Source organism: Rhinolophus sinicus, linkage group LG06 (assembly GCF_036562045.2).
Source record: "Rhinolophus sinicus isolate RSC01 linkage group LG06, ASM3656204v1, whole genome shotgun sequence".
In the NCBI taxonomy this organism is placed as follows: Eukaryota; Metazoa; Chordata; class Mammalia; order Chiroptera; family Rhinolophidae; genus Rhinolophus; species Rhinolophus sinicus.
Window position 1 is genome coordinate 34,947,663 of NC_133756.1, and position 17,630 is coordinate 34,965,292.

Here is a 17,630-nt window from a genome sequence, read left to right on the forward strand (position 1 = left end):
AGCAGTTGCTAAATAAATATCTTTTGAATGAATACATGATTGCCTTATACTTCTATATATCTCTATCTTCTAGGTTCATGAACATAAGAATGCAAAAGATATTTACTGAAAAAACTAAATGACTGAAGCAGTTAGGATAAATGTTTAAGGTAAACCAAAGTCTTATTATATATATACATATTTCAAAAACACATACATACATAAATAGATCAAAAGTAGAAAAAGATATGAGTGCAACATTTAGCAGTTGAGAGTTAATTCATTGTTTTCAAACTGTCTTCACATTCTTACACTTACCCTGCTTCCCTAAAAATAAGACCTAGCTTGACAATCAGCTCTACTGCGTCTTTTGGAGCAAAACTTAATATTATATTATATTATATTATATTATATTAATTATTATATTATATGAGACTGGGTCTTAGATTATAGTAAAATAAGACCGAGACTTACACTAATTTTTGCTCCAAAAGACACATCAGAGCTGATTGTCCGGCTAGGTCTTATTTTAGAGGAAACACAGTAGAAACAAAAGTAACTCTGAACAACTAGTTCTTTAAGCTAATATCCATAAACACATGTGCCGATAAGTTTTCTTTTAAAACAGAATTACAACTAAATCTTGCTGAACACATGTCAGTTTTCAAAATTCAAGTACATATAATTTTAGCACACATCATAATAGCTTTTCCATGGTAGCTGTATAAAAAACAAAAGGTTGTTTCTGGTTAAAATATTTGGCATCACCCATTGTTATTTTCTCTCAGTTGGGATCCACTAGTTTCTTAGCAGTCTTAAATTGATAAAAATTATTTTGTTTGGCACATCCTTATATGTATTTTATTTAGAAAAACCTAACTAATAAATAGACTTCGTTTTTAGTAGCTGGATTCTTAGATATGGCTTCATTTACTAAACTTCCACAAGTATTCCATATTTTTTCCTTCAGTTAGTATCTTATACTATGCAACTTTGGTTTTCTTAAAATTAGCATTGGTTGCTTGATTGTAGGTTTGTCACCAAAAAGTGCTGCTTCACTCTCCGTGGTTGGAAATCTTTTCTGATATATCAATGGATATTCCTTCTGAAACTTAAAGACAAGGTGAGGACTTCAGAGTATATTTAACATGATTACCCTAGCTGACGCTAGTGTACAACATTTTAAAAGAATTCAACATATATTACAGAGATGAGTGTCCTTTCAGTTTCTCCTTGTTTCTCCCTGCCTTTTCATATATGAAAGGTACACTGTAAGGTATCTTAGATTTCAGTTAATATTAACTTTCTAGGATCTCTTCTCTTGCTAAATATCCTAAATTCCAGACTTTCTTCCTTCCCACTGGTAAAGCCTATGAAGATCACAGGGATCTAGCATATTTCATGTTTCTTTGAGTGTCTCACACCCGGAGGACTTACCAAACTTATGTGGCTACCGGTTTTTGGTATAGAGCTAAAAATTCTAAATGATAATGATGAGTCACTAAAAGTTATGTAACATAATTCAAATTTTATAATTGTTTTCCCAGGCTGATCTAAGCTATAATCATACAAAACACCAGAAGTAAACGCATATACCTGTTATTATTAAAATTTAAGGGTAAAGAGTAAAACCAGGCAGGTGGTCATATGTAGCCTATACATCCAATATTTAAAAATCCAAAATATTTACATGAGAAATTAAATTCCAAGTGTTATGAAATAATAACCAGCAATAGCCTATTGGAAATACTTAGTCAAATAGTCTAAATCAAATGTTCTCAATGATTGAGAATATGCTCATTCTCTTACCTGTTTTAGTTTTTTCCTTTTCTCCTTTAGAGGCAAACTCTTGTTTTTAATAATATTCTCTAAAAGTTCTGCAATTGCAGCTTGAGACGTAGAAACTTTCTGTTCATCAAACTCCTGAGCACTAATCTGCTTACAGTATGAATACGTTGGCAAAGGAGCAATCAGTCCATCTCCAGGATTTTTAATCTGTAGTAAACAAAATAAAACAATCCAAGTCTATTAATTCTGGTCATGTTCCTATTTGGTCAAGTGTTCTTTTGATGGGTTTTAGTACCTATTATTTTGCTACCAAACATTCAACACATTAAGAAGGATCTAAATACCAGCTCCACAACCTATTAGCTTTGTAACTTTCAGCAAGTTCTTTAACTTTTCTTGGTCTGTACAATGTCCCGGATGACATGAGATAATGTACATGAAGTTCTTAGCATACAGTAAGTATTAAACAAAGGTAGCTATCATCATTACTGTTAACCATGGATTTTGTTATTTTAACTACAAAACAGTAACAATAGAAGTGGTACTTGAATTCCTCTTAAAACATGTTATAACACAGTAACAGTTAAAATATTCATCTACTGTTTTTGAGGGGCATGGGAAGACCCTATACATCTGTTGCTAAGAGAAAGAAATTGTAGGGGTAGTCATAATAATGGTAAGTCAGGGCAATATTAGAATGATACATATGGGAAGAAACATGAATATATGTGCTAGGCATCCAAACATTGAAGATAGTAAACATCTGTTGTTTTTGGCTGCTCAGTATTCCTTCCCTCCTTCTTATAACAGTTTCTTCCCTTTGTAACCCTTCTATCCTCATATTTTTTGAAGAACAGATTCTCTTCCCATCTATTTATGGTCCTCTCTCCAACCCACTCACCCTCAACCACCCAGAAGATGTTCATTTAACCTAGATTGGGCCAGTCAGAGTCCATATTAAGAACTTTTCAAAATGGAAGTGTTGGCATAGCTCTTTTTCCCTTTGGGTTGCAAACATTAAATCTGTAACTCAAGAGTTTTAATCAACCATGTTGCCCATCATGTGAAGGGCTGTTTGTCAAATACAGGACCAAACTGGAAATAAGAGATGGAGGGATGGAAACACAGTCCTATTGCTGTTTGAGTCCCCAGAGTCTGTCGATTCCTGACTTTTAGAGGTTATTTATGTGAGCTGATAAAGTGCCTCTTTTTGACTAGGCTAGTTCAAGATGAGTTTGCCACTTGCAACTGACAAATCAGAGAATTTTAAGACTTGTAATACATACATGGCCCCTTTTTAAGTAGTCAAGATGTTTCTCCACTGCAGACTGTAAGTGAGAGGGTACTTGAAGGATTTCCTGATGATGATCCATTAAGAAAGAAACTAATCTTGCAGCGAGGATCTCATCAAGACCCACTTCTTCAGCACAGCACAGAATACACCGAGAGAAAGTGTGTATCATCTAGAAACATATTAAAAACCTGAGCTTTTATATAAATTAAAATTATCAGTAATTTCTAGCATTATGCTGAAGTATTGAGATAAGGTGATAAGCAGACTTCAGTTTAAAAATGAGGACAATAATTTATTATATTAGACAGGTGAGAATGTCTATTATTCTTTGTAAAGTACTTGTTAAGTATTTCTTTACTATAATTCCAAAGGATTATAAAAAGCATAGGTTTTCTTCCATTTTGTCACAATTTTAGCAGAAAATAACATAGGTTCCATTAATAACATATAGCTATGTTGCTTAAAGGCTGCTAGAGAACAACAACTTGTTGCATTAAGTAGATCCTACAAAAACACAGATAAGGAGAATATATAACACATAAACATTAGTGGTTACAAGGTTGGCATCATTTATCTTTTGAAACTCTGGAACATAGTTTTTAATGCTATGTAATTAATACATATATTTTTCAATTTCATCATAAGGGATCTTCAAATTCTGAGATAAATTTTATGTTTCAAAACTCATTTACTCTCATTCATATCCATATGACCTACGAACTGTAAGGAACACACACACACACACACACACACCTCATTCTAGAATAATTAGAATTTCAGAATTCTATTTGAAGTATTTTGCATGTAATATATGATGAGCATACTGAATTGAAATATTTTCGATGTTATTCTTACATGTCAGGCAGGTTTTTCCATCTCCTTCCAAGTTTAGTCCTCAGCTTTTTATTCTTTTTTTCTCAGCTTTGTGGAGCTCATTTACTCTCATAGCTTCAACTACTGTGTTTCCCTGAAAATAAGGCCTAGCTGGACAATCAGCTGTAATGCGTCTTTTGGGCAAAAATTAATATAAGCCCCAGTCTTATTTTACTATAAGACCAGGTATTATATAATATAACATAATACCGGGTCTTACATAATATAAGACCTGGTCTTATATTAATTTTTGCTCCAAAAGACGCATTAGAGCTGATTGTTTGCCTAGGTCTTATTTTCGGGGAAAACACGGTACCACCTCTCCAAAAAAGTCTGCCTTCTACCCTGACCCTTATTCACCAGGCACACATTTCCAACATTCTGTTGGATAAATATCATTTGGATGTCCTATAATATCAAACTCAAAAAGTGTAAAATCAGAATTACCTCCTTTCTACTCATGTTTCTCAAAATAGCTTCCCCTATAAACTTCCCTATGCTTTTCAACAGCGCTACAATTACTCAAGAATAATTTTTTCTCTATATTAGGTCTATCATTGTTAAAGAACTGCCCTTAATAAGTGGAAAAACAGACCGTAGCTCCAGATTCCTTGCTATGAAAACCTCTGGTAAATTGAAGCTGCACTATGAGGAAGAGGAAGCTCATGAGACACACACACAGGGGGAGAGAGAGAGAGAGACAGAGAGAGAGAGAGAGAGAGAGAGAGAGACAGAGAGAGAGAGAGAGAGAGAGAATAGAGATACTATATATAGTCAAAAGTTCATTTCCAATCAATACTTGCACATAAATGCCTCTACCTTCAGCCTCAAGAGCCTGACAAAGCTTCACTGTAGTTTCTCCCAACTTCATGTCCACAAGGACGTGCCATCCTAATTCACATAAGTCATCAAACACAACTTTCCCATTACCACAATCTCTGAAACACTTTGACTTACTGGACGTGTTATTTCCCATTAATTCTCTGCTTCAGAGCTATCGTGCCCTTAAGCTTTCAACACTGCCTGCAGCTCCTCTTCCTTCCCCACCAACGAGAACTGGCAAAAGGCAGTAGAATATGGTCTGACAATGAAGTGATACAGGATGAGTGAAGAGCCCGAGTCCTCATACAAGATAAAGATCAAGATGTGACAGTAGAACAGACTGGGTACAAAGGAGTAATACAACAACATTTTTGCTGCTAGGAAAGCATTTAAGTATCTTTCTAACCCAAGAAACTAAGATTTCAAGACCACACCATCACTCAAGTAGTACATTTAGGTGGTTTGGTTTTCCTTTTATGGTTTATGAACCAAGGATTATTCTTTCTTTAAGAAATCGACGTACCAGTGATCTTGTACCCATTGTATCATGAAGCTGGGGCATATCAACATTTTGACTCATTCGAGAAATCATGCGCATTAACAGCTGAAGCTTCCGACGATTTGGTGGGGGAAGTAACAAACAACATAACTGGAGTGCATCGATGGCAACCCTCTCTAAATGAGGTTGCAGCAGACCTAGAAGGCAAAGTTACCCCCCCGAAAAAAATCATCAATAATACTAGTTGCTTTCATACTACCAGCATACAGTTACCTAAAGGCAAAATAATATTTCAGTATTTCTTTTAACTATTCCTAGAAATTTCCACATTCCTCAAAAGCATGATTAAGATTCTCATTTTCTTTATAACCCATTGGAATATTAACATTCTACACTTCTTACAAAGTAAGTGATTCAGAATAAGTGAAACTGAAGGAAAAGTAAGTGCTTTAGTAAAATAAATCTTGGTTGTGCCATGACAAGAGTCTTTTACAATAAGAAACTTTCCTTTTGGAGGGGGAAAAAACTGATTTAAGAGAAGAAAAAGCCAGGTAAGCAAAACAGTTAGTAAAAAATAAGTTAGTATTACATGCATTGAAAGCATCAAGCTTACTTTGTGTGCCAGTCAACATAGAAGAAGCTGAAGGTAAAGAATTTTCTGAAAGTTCTATTGTACTTTTGCAGAGTCTTTTATTGATTGTGGTACTATACTCTCCGAGTTCGCCTTCCACAGCTGTTTGCACACTTGTGCTGCCTTGTCCAAGATTTGGTTTCATGATAATTTCAGCCACTGGCATATTGATATAACTATTCCTATGCGTACTACTTCTTAAAAGTAAACTCTGAGATCTACAAAGCTGTTTTGACTTGCTTTTCCCATTATATAACTCCTCTTGGTCTTGAACAGTCGAAGTAGAGGTTCTCTTAAAACCAACACAGAGTGGCTTTTGAATACTTTCCTCTGAATGAAGAGTCATTATGGATTCCTGTTTGGTCTTAGACTCTAAAACTTGTTTATTATTTTGTCCTTCTATGTTCAGAACAGACTGATGGCAGACTCTGGAGACCCCTTTACTTGAACTCCCTGGTAAATCTACAATTCCTTCTAAAGAATAGCACCTTGGTTTGATGTTAGAGGCCAGAACATGCACACTACTTAAGCCTGTTAAACTATGACAGCTTCCTCCTAGTATGTCATTAGCACTGGCTCTTCTGTTTTTTAAGTTATTGGCTAGGTGCATTTTCTTAGCGGGTTTTTCTTGAAATCCATGATGGCTTCTCTGCGGTCTCTCAGTAGTATCTGGTTCTTCTTTGTTTTTGTCTTTATGAAGCAGACTGAGAAGAAGACACTCAGTTGATTTGAAGGAATTCAAACTGTTTAAGTGAAGGCTTTTTGAAGACTGTGGATCATCTTGGATTTTATGTATCCCACTGGGTCTATTTGAAACTGTGATGTAGCCACAAACAACTACCAGGAAATGAAACAAAAATTAAGATGCAACTGTATGACAGTGGACAAAAATAAAACAAAACAACAGTAAAGTTAAAAAAAATAAAGCATCACTATAGTATATATTGTTAGTATAGTTCAACAAACAGCAGTTGCTTAATTCAGAAGCCACTCAAATAGGACACATGCAACATTCAGGTACAAAGTGCAAGACTGACTAGAGATTTTTCAATTTGTGATATCAGTACATTTAACATTTATTTCAACAATCTAATTAAATGGATTGAGTCAAATACATTAAATAAATATCTGCTTTCTGTCTAGAACTATTAAAAAGCTCTTAATTATAAGATAGCTGTAGTATAATAAAACATATATTTGGTCTTTTGGGTCTCTGGTACCTGGCATAAATCTCCTAAAACCCTTGGAATTTCTTGAGTGGTAAGAGTCTTCTGTTATCCGTAATAAGCCTATTTGAGCACATCTGAGTTTATGAAGTGATTTAGGGATGGCCTTGCTTAGAAGGTTAGAATTTTCGGCCAATCTCAGACCTCCCTGAAGGGGTTAGAGATTTAATTCAGTCACCAATGAATTAATCAATCATGCCTATGTATGGCAATCTCCATTGAAACTCTGAAACAATGAGGTTAAGGGGCTTATAGGCTGGTGAACACAAGGATGTGCTTGGGAGGGTGGCTTCCTGGAGGGGGCCTGGAAACTCTGCACAGCCCATCCTTACCCTGTGTGTCTGTTCCATTTGGTTGTTCCTGACTTGGACCCTGTATAATAAACTGGGAATCATTAAGTGAAGCACTTTCCAGAGTCTGTGAGCTGCTGTAGTGAATTATTAAATCTGTGGGAACCCCTGAGTTGGTAGTTAGCTGGGCAGAAGTGTGAGCCTGAGGACCCCATTTGGAGCTGGTACCTGAAGTGAGGGCCATCTGGTGGAACTGAGCCCTAGTCTGTGCCGTCTGCGCTAACATTGGGTAGTTTGTATCAGAACTGAAGGACTTTGTCTTTAACTTGTGGGGTCTGGGCGAGTTCTGGATAGTTACTGTCAGAAATAAATTGAATTGTTGGAAACCCAATTGGTGTGGCGAATTGATGTTGGAATGATATATCTGAATTAATGGAAAACAACACAACAGCAGAGTGTTACCGAGTTTTAAAATAATTTATAGCTTACCATCTTCCTATTTACCTATACTTTTAGATCTCTTAAATTATGGGAAATTTGAAAAGTCTAATAAAATGAATTTAAATAGTAAGTAAAAATCCACACATACCCAAAATGTTCACAAATAATTCATAATATTCAAAGGTAAGTAGAGGTTCAGGGAGATCTAGAAAATAATCTGCAATTGTTCTGAATACATCTCGTTCAAAACCAATATAAGTTGGATTATTCATATCATTACTTCTTGGCCCTAAGAGGTAGAAGGCAGGAAAAAAAAGAAAAAAGCAAAATATATTTTATTTTAAAAACATACTTATAAAAAGCGTAAAACCTGTATTTCATGCAGGAGCTTTGTTTAATAAATTCTGAAATTCTGTCACATTCCTCATCTTTTCAGCAGAAATCACTGCAAGCAATTACTAGTATTTTGTTTAATATTTATTTATCTGAGAAACTGCATATAAAGTAAAATTTGAAATATAATTTAAAAGCCGTAGGGAAATTTACTTTAATGGAATTTTATCACAATTCATTTTATAAAGCAAAGAATATTTTGATAATGCAAATAATTCTTACAAGTTGTCTTTTGCAAATTTACATTTTTATGAATAAATTTTGCCTGATATGACTCATACCCTTAAGGAATTATTATCTTTACATTCTGTTTCATTAGCTTAACATTGAAATCACCATGCATACTCATTACTGTATTCCTCGGAAGACCTGATCTCATGTTACAGATGAGGAAACTGAAGCAGAGTAACTTGCTAAAGATGAAAGAGCTCTTGGTGGCAAAACTAGAATTAGAACTTAGAGCAGTGTAAAGTGAGAGCAACACCTTGGACCTTGAGGGCCAACAACATTTAAAGGGTGGCCCATGGACTACATAATCAAAATCATCCAATGTACCTAATAGAAATATAAGCTCCTCTACACAGACCAGAATCTATGGAGGTGGAGCTTGGATTACTGACCTAAAAATATTTGCTTCTGCTTCACTAATTCAGTTGTTTCCAAACACTGACCTGGGTATCTTGGCCATAAGAATCTTCTGAAGCATAGTTAAAAGAAAAAGAAAAAGAAAAAAGCTTCCTGACATACCAAATCATGATCTTTGGCAAGTCTTTCTAGTGACTGCGGTATGCATTCAGGTGTGAGTCACTATGCTATCTTTCAAGTTAAAATCTTTCCCTCCCCAAACCCAAATGATCTCTCTTACTTCTTGGTGTCTAAACTTTTGTGTGGCTCCTCAAGTATGAGCACACAATGAAAAAGGATTAAAGAAAACAAATCACATACACACACATTTAACAGCTTAAAGGCTAATACGGGCTTCATGTACAGCAAAATAAATATTTTTCTAAGGAGGATATAAGAAATATTCTTAATATATAGAATAAAAAATGTGATAATTAGAAAATTTTCTTAGACAGAAAATACTTTACTGGAATTAAAAGTACAGAACTTATAATTAGAAAATCTAGGTTTGAATACATAGCTTATAATGTACTAGAAGACTTTCTAAGTCTTAATTTTCTCTCTAGAAAAATATTAGTAATAGTATACTGATCACTGAATCTCACATGTCACAGGATTACTGTGAGGGATTAAATAACAAGTAAAAATCTTAGCATTTCTTCTGTCTAGGTATACTGTCATTAAACTGGAACCCGGTAAGTTATATCTTTGGTATCATTTAGGTGTAACATGAACTGGGAAGAAAGGGAGGACACAAATCCTTGAAAATAGGCCATCAGAGAAATCCCTGGAAGTATGCTTATCTGAGCTGCTAACCATGAGTGAAGACATGAGAGCAAAGGGCAGTTAGGTAGGGGGGAAAGGTAGAAAGAGAAACTCAAAAATCTTAAGATTATGATCAAGATCTTTACCTCGATTTAATAAATAAAATCTGTGACTTATATTACTTACTTTATTGCTATTTAGTCTGTTATTTTGTCGTATTGAAACCCAGTCAGACAAGGGAATCTATATTTACCCTGAACATTAATAAAATACTAATTTTATAAGAACTAGAAAAATACCTTTGTAACAAAATTATTAAAATATAATTTAACTTTTGATGATTTAAAAGCACACATCTCTGCACATTTTTTAAAATTGATTTTGAAAGCAATTAGGGTTGTGTGCTTGAACAGGGGTCTTAAATTATAAAAATCAACTATCACTCATCACTGGAAAAAAAGCTTGATGAATGAAATGCTGAAAAATGATTTGCTGATTAGTGACAGATCATTTTTCATAAAAGTCCCATTCATATATCCTGCATGTCGTGCAGGACCTGAATGTTGAAGCCATGTACGTTGGCAACAGGTATGAGTGGGTTTTATGAGACTTCATTTCTGACTGAAACTTTCCACTTACAAGCTGCTTTACTTACAATTTGCTACTTGAACTGTTTGGGCCTCACTGAGGCAACTTGATGTAGATTACACCTAAAAATTCTTTCAGATCCTGAGGCCTATGACTTAATGACATATGAGAACTGAGCCATAAATGACGTGCTTGAATTATAAAATCACCATTTGCATAGAAAAAGTAAAGGGCTATATAACATACTCCACATGCCAAGAAATGTAATCAGTTCCACATTTTCATATAAATATCAAGAGTAATGACATACTTTAATTTTATCAGGACTTTAACAAATTACTTAAAAAATTTTCTCAGTTCTTGTTAAATACTACCAGTATAGAACATATATATATATATATATATATATATATATATATATATATACACACACACACACACATACACATACATACACATATAGAAAGAGAGAGAGAGAGTTTAACTTACAATTTGCTAGACACTTCATGGCAGATAACACCCAATGAGGAAGGTCATCTACACACAGACAAAAATTAACATTGTTTAATAAGTCACATTTTTATGATACTATATGAGTATTTAAAACTTAAGTTATTACATATAATTATGTATGTATATATGCATGGATATATGTATATGTGTATTACCAGGATTAAAAATTATATGTTTAACAAGACATGGGGCCAAGACACTATTTTAAAATACAAGTTTAAAAACTTATAGGGATCTTGAGTTTGACTCTTGCCATGATACATAAAACAATTAGCTACCCCCAAATCAAAAACTAATGATTTTTTGGGAGGGGTAGTTCAGAAAAAATTAATATTCATTTTTATCCACTACCACCATCTTTTCTTTATCTTAATTTCTAACTATAGCTATGTGGTTTGAATATTACTGATTTGAGTGAGACCTATGACTGAAACAAGCCGTATTTAAATACAGGGTACTTTCACAGTGAGGCTTGCTTCAAACATTTTAATTGCCTCTAACTGAAATATGCTGCATAAAATCTAGCAGTTTTTGGATACATACACAAAACCACACATAGGCTTGACTTGAAAGGTGTATGGTTACAAAGAATAGAAAGCTTGGATGAGAACACATACTGTTAATTATTTTAGGTAATGAAAAATGGGAATGGTCCAAAGCCAAATGCATATACAACATAATACTCTTACGTTTTGACATTTATTATTTGCTCCTACAATTAAAACCTCCAAGTTCTTGCCCACATAAAGAAACACAAAGTAATGCATTGTCAATTAATTCTATAGACAGCACTGATTATAAAAAAATGATTCAACATTTTGACTGGATTTGTTGATACATTTCTTATAATTTAACTTTTCTGATGCATCTGACTTAAATTATTTCCCTATCTTATACCTGAAAGCAACTCATTATATAAAAATATGTAATTAATATAATATAAAACATAACATAATACAAAATACAAAACCAGTGATCTTTAGAATGCTGGTCTTAAGAGCTTGGGATTATTGTATTGTGTGTTACTTTGGTTTTATGTACATGTATGTCTTGAGCCCTTTAAATTTGTATATAACTACTCATGTAAGCTCTAGGAAGGCATGGACCATTTCCCTCTTGTTTATCACTAAATCTTTAGAACAATGCCTGGCACATTATAGGTCCTCAATAAAATGTGGTTAATCAATAGTTTTAATTATATTTACATATGTTTTGGATGTTTAACCCTGTCATTTAAAAAATATGAATCTACCTTAAGAACTAAAATAATAGTATGTATTATATATAGTAGTATTCCACTATGCTAAAGCACCTATGATAAAATAATAGTCTCCCTGATGTTCTCTCAATTAAAGTATTCTGCTTTTCACATTGTGGTCTCTGTACACCCCCACAACACCTAAAACCTTTGTTAGCAAGTTTAAAAATATTCCAACTTCTTTTATTGATACCAACCTGATTTGTCTTGTAGTATAACTATTCCATGTTTACTTGTATTTGTCATGTTGTACATTATATATTGAGGAATTACTTGTTTTGGATTTATGACTTCTTCTAGGGATGACACACCTAAAATCGTTTGCAGGCTAAATAGAAGAAAAGAATACAAACTTTTTTTTCCTCCATAAAATAAGTGGAATAGAATATAAATATGAGTTTGATTGGCAAACAAAGCCCTCAGAATATTTTACTGTTTTTTCTGCAATCAAAATTTGTAGGCTTATATTTAGTATCCACTTTCAAATATATTTATCTTAATAACCTTTGAAGTATTCCAAAACAGACCCCAAACAAGCTACAACTTTGATTCAAAAGAGAAGCAAATCATACTGAAAAAATTCTATTTCTACTGTACTAGTACTATATATAACAAGACCATTTATTAAGAAGCACATATACAGGTTAAACTGTAAGGTTGGAGAACAATTCTGTTTTTTTTTCTCCCACTTGAATATCTTGATGAAAACATCAAGTTAACATTCTAAACATCTTCAGTACTTGGTTATAGCTTAGTTTTAGCTTACTAGATCAGAATAATATATCTCCAAACTTCTTCAACGTCTTTCTGGCTTATTTCTCTATTATAAATAGAGTTTTCTTGATCTTCATTGTTTATTTCACAGTTCATGTGTTCTGTATTTTCCTGAAAAAAGAATTATTTGGTTTAATATGTTATGCTCAAATTAAGGATCTACTGAACAGATACCACTCCTAATATTTAGTAAAGCATCATTGTGGAGCTATAAGGTAAGTGTCACCTGAGGAAATAATTTAACATATGGTGATAAAGCTTTTGGTTTTGCAACTGCCCCCAGCACCTTAAATCAATTTAAAATAAAACATGCTTAAATTATACTATTACTGTTTCAAGTATGTCTTACTACCATTTTTTTTATTGTTTCTATGGGTTCCAAAAAATTTACATATACATTTTTAGAATATAATGTAGGTTAAGATTTCAACTATTGGCCTCAAATATTAATGAACCATTTACTTTTAATGATTCTATTATTAAGCACATGGTAATTATATTTAAATTAGTGATTAGTAAAAAGGATGTTTTACCTGAAAGAATTGTAATCCATGCTTTTTAGGAGTTCTGCGAGATAAGTTTCGTAATTTAAAAATACTATCTTTATCTTTGGAAAAATTATCTATGCTGGTTTTTCTCAATTCTGGATGCCTTCGTGGAAGAGTTTTAAGTGGAGAATTTGCAGGAAATCTGGTTTAAGAATAACATGTAATTAAATAATGTGAGATCAGAAACAAACTTTCAGTGTCTATTTATCTTAAAAATCACACAAAAATTGGATTTACTTACATTTATTGACACCAAAGAATGAAAATTCGGTAAATTGACTTTTCCATTAAATCTTTCAAATATATTTTAATAGTTTCCTGCTTTCTTTAGTACACTGTGCATATTTTAAGTTTATTTTAGAATAATTCAGTTATTATTAGAATCAATTCTGTTGTAGAGGTATCACATACAAAATGGTCCTAGAATGTTACATTTTCTAAATTTCTTTCATGAGTCATCTGATTTTTCCCAAGTAAGGTCTTACACATTTTTGGTAAACTTTATTTTTAAGTACTCCATAGTTTATTTACTATTGTAAAAGTCTAGAGGCAGGGGGACTAGTTGAAGAATTAAGCAGAATTTCAGGTAAGAGAGAATAACGGTCTAATGAAAATATTCTCAGTGGAGAGAAGTGGACAGATGAGAACTACTGAGGCAGCACAATAGAACTTGTTTGATAATGAAATCATATTAAAAGGAAGAAGGGAAAGAACCAAGGCAACTATAGAGAAGATAGTGCCATTCTTTAAGATATGGATATAAGATGACAAATATTAGGTTAAGAGATGATAGTGATTTTCTATATGCCACATTTGAAGTACCTGTCTAATAGGCAAAAAAATGGGTCTAAAGCCCAGGGAAAGAGGTGAAGTGAAGACAAGTCTAGGACCTTGAGAACCAGTAACAGCTAAAGGATGGGCAGCAGCCAGCAAAGGAGCCCACAAAGGTGACTAAGGAGTAATTAAGAGGAAAGAGTTCTAGTGTGTTATACAAAATGAACTATTCATATGCTTGTTATTGCAGTTTACTTCTATGGCACAAATCATCTTTGATCATAACATAGGTAAAAAATCAATTTCCATGACATTTCATTTGAAAAGTGCTAATTCTGTAGAGGAAAACAAAGCAGATATTTGAATTCAAAGACCAAGTTTAATAGAAATATAACAAAGAACCCTGGGTGCATGAGAGAAAAAGCAGTTATGTGGCCTGAGGGACTCAGAAAAGCTCAACAGGGGAGCCTACAATAGAACTGATATGAGAAAAAATATATTTACTAGTCTGACAACTGGGTATAGTGTTTCAAGATAGAAGGACATATTTCAGACAGAGGGAACATAATTTGTTCAAGCATGGTCTCAGCTCCCTCATCTGTAAAAAGGAGCTAATACCTACCCTGCTTAGAAATTAAAAAAAACAACCTGTAATCATAAAGCAAGGCCTTTGGTTCATAAATAATTAATATTCTCTTTAACCTATGGTATATTTCTTCTGTTATTTATTACATAAAGTTTGGTATTATTTATCGTATCACCTGTATTCTTAGATTATATAAGAATATATGTTACTTGAAGGCAAGGACCTGTGACAATTTGTCTTGTAATTCTTGAATCTATGAAACTAAAGGTTAATAATGATCTATCTTTGAAATGTTATACAGCTTCAAAATATGCAGAAGTAATAATATCTCACGCTTTCCTCCCTATTATATGCATATATAATCTCTAACGTTTTAAAAGTTTGAATTGTGCAGCTCTTAACTTTAAGTACATTTAACTTCTAAATGGTCTTAATTGGATTAAGAACAGTTCTCTACAGAAAACATTACTTTTGAAGAAACTGCTGTTTTAGTAACAGTATAATAGAAGCGGAGTTAAACTTTATCGTAAGTAATTCAGTTATGCAGTTATTTCTTTGTTCAGTACCTGAATAGCTGACTGTTGTCATCAAGATTTTCTGATCCCCATCTACCTTTGATATCTTCAATTACATGATTCTTAAGAAATTTTCTCAATAGTTGGATAGTCTGTTGCCTTGTAACTTCAGGACCAAAATTGCTATTATTTCTTAATAGGTCATAAAGCCAATCCACAGCTTCTTCTGCTGTAAAACAATTGCCGTATTTTTTAAAATGTTGCCTGTGTTTTCTCAGAGGCATTCCTGCTCGAAAAGATACGGTAACTTCATTCCACTGCAAAAAAAAAAGGAAAACATTTTTAAAAAAATTAAACAAAAATGAAACTTCTTACTGATTCAAAATAAATGATAAAGGAAAAATTTTTCCTTTACATCTGACATCATAAAAACTCATGAAGAAATCATTCATCTTACTTGTGCTATAGAAAATTTTATATCTCATACTGATTTCTTTTTATTAATTCTACTCTTGTAATAATATTTTTTGGTAAAAGTTTTTGATTAAAAGCACTTCATTGGCTGAGTGGCTTATCTAGAAAACCTAGGAATAATGAAGAACTGCAACAAACTTGCCTTTAGTCCTCCATAGAGAAAGTATTTATTCCTGTTTTTTTAAAAAATCTCAACTAATATTAATAATATGCTGGTAGCATTTGTGTCAGACAATATTCTTTACATTCATTATTGCACTTTAATTCTCACAATGCTGTGAATAGGTACTATTATTATTCCATTTTTAGATGAGGAATATGAGGCAGAGAAACTTAATCATTTGACCAAAGTCACACAGCTAGTGTAAGTGATGAACCCGTCAAACCCAGATTTGATTGACTCTAGAACCTGCATTTGTAACTTCTATGCTGGCCAAATATTGTGGCCCGCAGTAGTTTCACTGGTAAAATACCTTTAATATTAAAATTGGTTATATATTTACTACTGTATCTCTTATGTGAAGATTCCAATAGAGAATATAGAACAGATGGAGTAAATTAAGTAAGCTTTAAGTTCACTGTGTATTTATGACATTGTGACATATCTACGTTTTTAAGAGACTCACATTTTCCAAATTGTCTTCAGATCACCCAAACTTTTAGGTTTGTAGCAGCTTTAACAGTGGAGATGAAGGTGGTGGTGGTGTAGAATAAGCACATCACTTTTTAATTGAAAAATCCTACGTTAGAGGTCAAGAAATCTGTAACTGCAGCTAAGCCACAGCTAGCTATGTTATCATTTACCTAACCTAGTGTCCCCAACACCACAACGTAAAATTTAATGGCTGAAAACACAATAACTGTATTATTTTCTTCCCACACCTCCACGTTCTGTACATGAATTTATTCAAGAAACATACAGAGCTGCAATTCATCCAGAGGATAAAGTGTTTTTTATTCTACAGAACATAATACACTTTCACATATCTGAAAATCTATTAGGGATGACATGTATTATCAGCCCTACTGAACCAGCGTAGAAACTGAGGTTCACAGAAGTCAAGTGTCTCTCCTAATGTCACATAACCAGTGGCACAGGATCCTCTAGGATGAAGATCTAAATGAGCGAGGCACTGTATGCAAGTACCAACACAGTGACTACCAACAGTGCTATATTCTAGGTTTAGTTTTGAAATAATCAACTGTTACCTAGTGGCATTCAGTTGGTACATCCTGCCTTCGATTCTACAGGGCCAGCAAAACGAAGCTGTGGCATTTGGGCTTGTTCCGAGTCTGATCCTACAAAGCATTGGAACTCATTCTAAATTCTTCTCGAATCCTGATAGGGGTAGACGATCAGGCGCGGGGAGCGGCTACACTCGAATTAGTCTATGACATTCCGGGGACGCCGACAACACCCGGAACCCGAGCCGCCTAACAAGGCATTAGTGCGGATGCTCCTACCGCCGGGCAACGGGAGCAAAAGAGGGGGAGGGGCGCAGACCCGTCCCGCAAGGGTTTTGTGATACCGGTTAATTCCTTTCAATCTCCTTGTCAGCGAAACAAGAGGCTCTGGGATCCATCCCTTCGTCCAAAATAAAGTACTAACGCTCTCACGTAAAAGTGGTGGCGGCCATCACACGGCTGGCCAGTCTCGTCGTTTCGCGCTGTCTTACCAGCTTGGTGGCCCGATAAGGCCCAGGAGGCACACTCCGATTCTCCATTCCGCCCACCCGGGTGGTCTGCCAGAGGTCCGTCAGCGGCAGGCGCAGCGCATCGCGGTGGAAAGTTACATTCCAGCCGCTGTCCAGCTGTCGGCGTCGCTCGGTGCAACCGTCAGCCCCGCCGCCGATTTGAATACAGCAGAGGCTGCGCTGATTGGCTACGCTGTCGATCACGTGACGCGCCGCAGTCCGAGCCGCAGTCTGCTTGGGCGGTGGAGCCTCTCCCCGCGGTGAGTGGTGGAGTCGGTGGC

The 17,630-nt window shown here is 34.4% G+C and overlaps 1 protein-coding gene across 2 annotated transcripts; it reads right to left on the bottom strand.

Moving 5' to 3' along the window:
• Positions 1-370: 370 nt before the first annotated feature.
• On the bottom strand, positions 371-17,498 carry DEPDC1 (DEP domain containing 1). 2 transcript variants are annotated; one of them, XM_019731115.2, is made up of 12 exons: positions 17,332-17,498; positions 15,233-15,498; positions 13,292-13,448; positions 12,751-12,869; positions 12,182-12,312; positions 10,703-10,750; positions 7,992-8,132; positions 5,869-6,723; positions 5,280-5,452; positions 3,054-3,230; positions 1,789-1,974; positions 371-1,090 (listed from the first exon to the last, which is right to left on the bottom strand). In XM_019731115.2, the coding sequence occupies exons 1-12, from the start codon at positions 17,377-17,379 to the stop codon at positions 950-952; spliced, it is 2,442 nt and encodes an 813-aa protein (XP_019586674.1). In that variant the 5' UTR covers positions 17,380-17,498; the 3' UTR covers positions 371-949. The 2 variants fall into 2 exon arrangements, with proteins under 2 accessions (XP_019586674.1, XP_019586682.1); XM_019731123.2 differs by lacking the exon at positions 5,869-6,723.
• Positions 17,499-17,630: the final 132 nt, after the last annotated feature.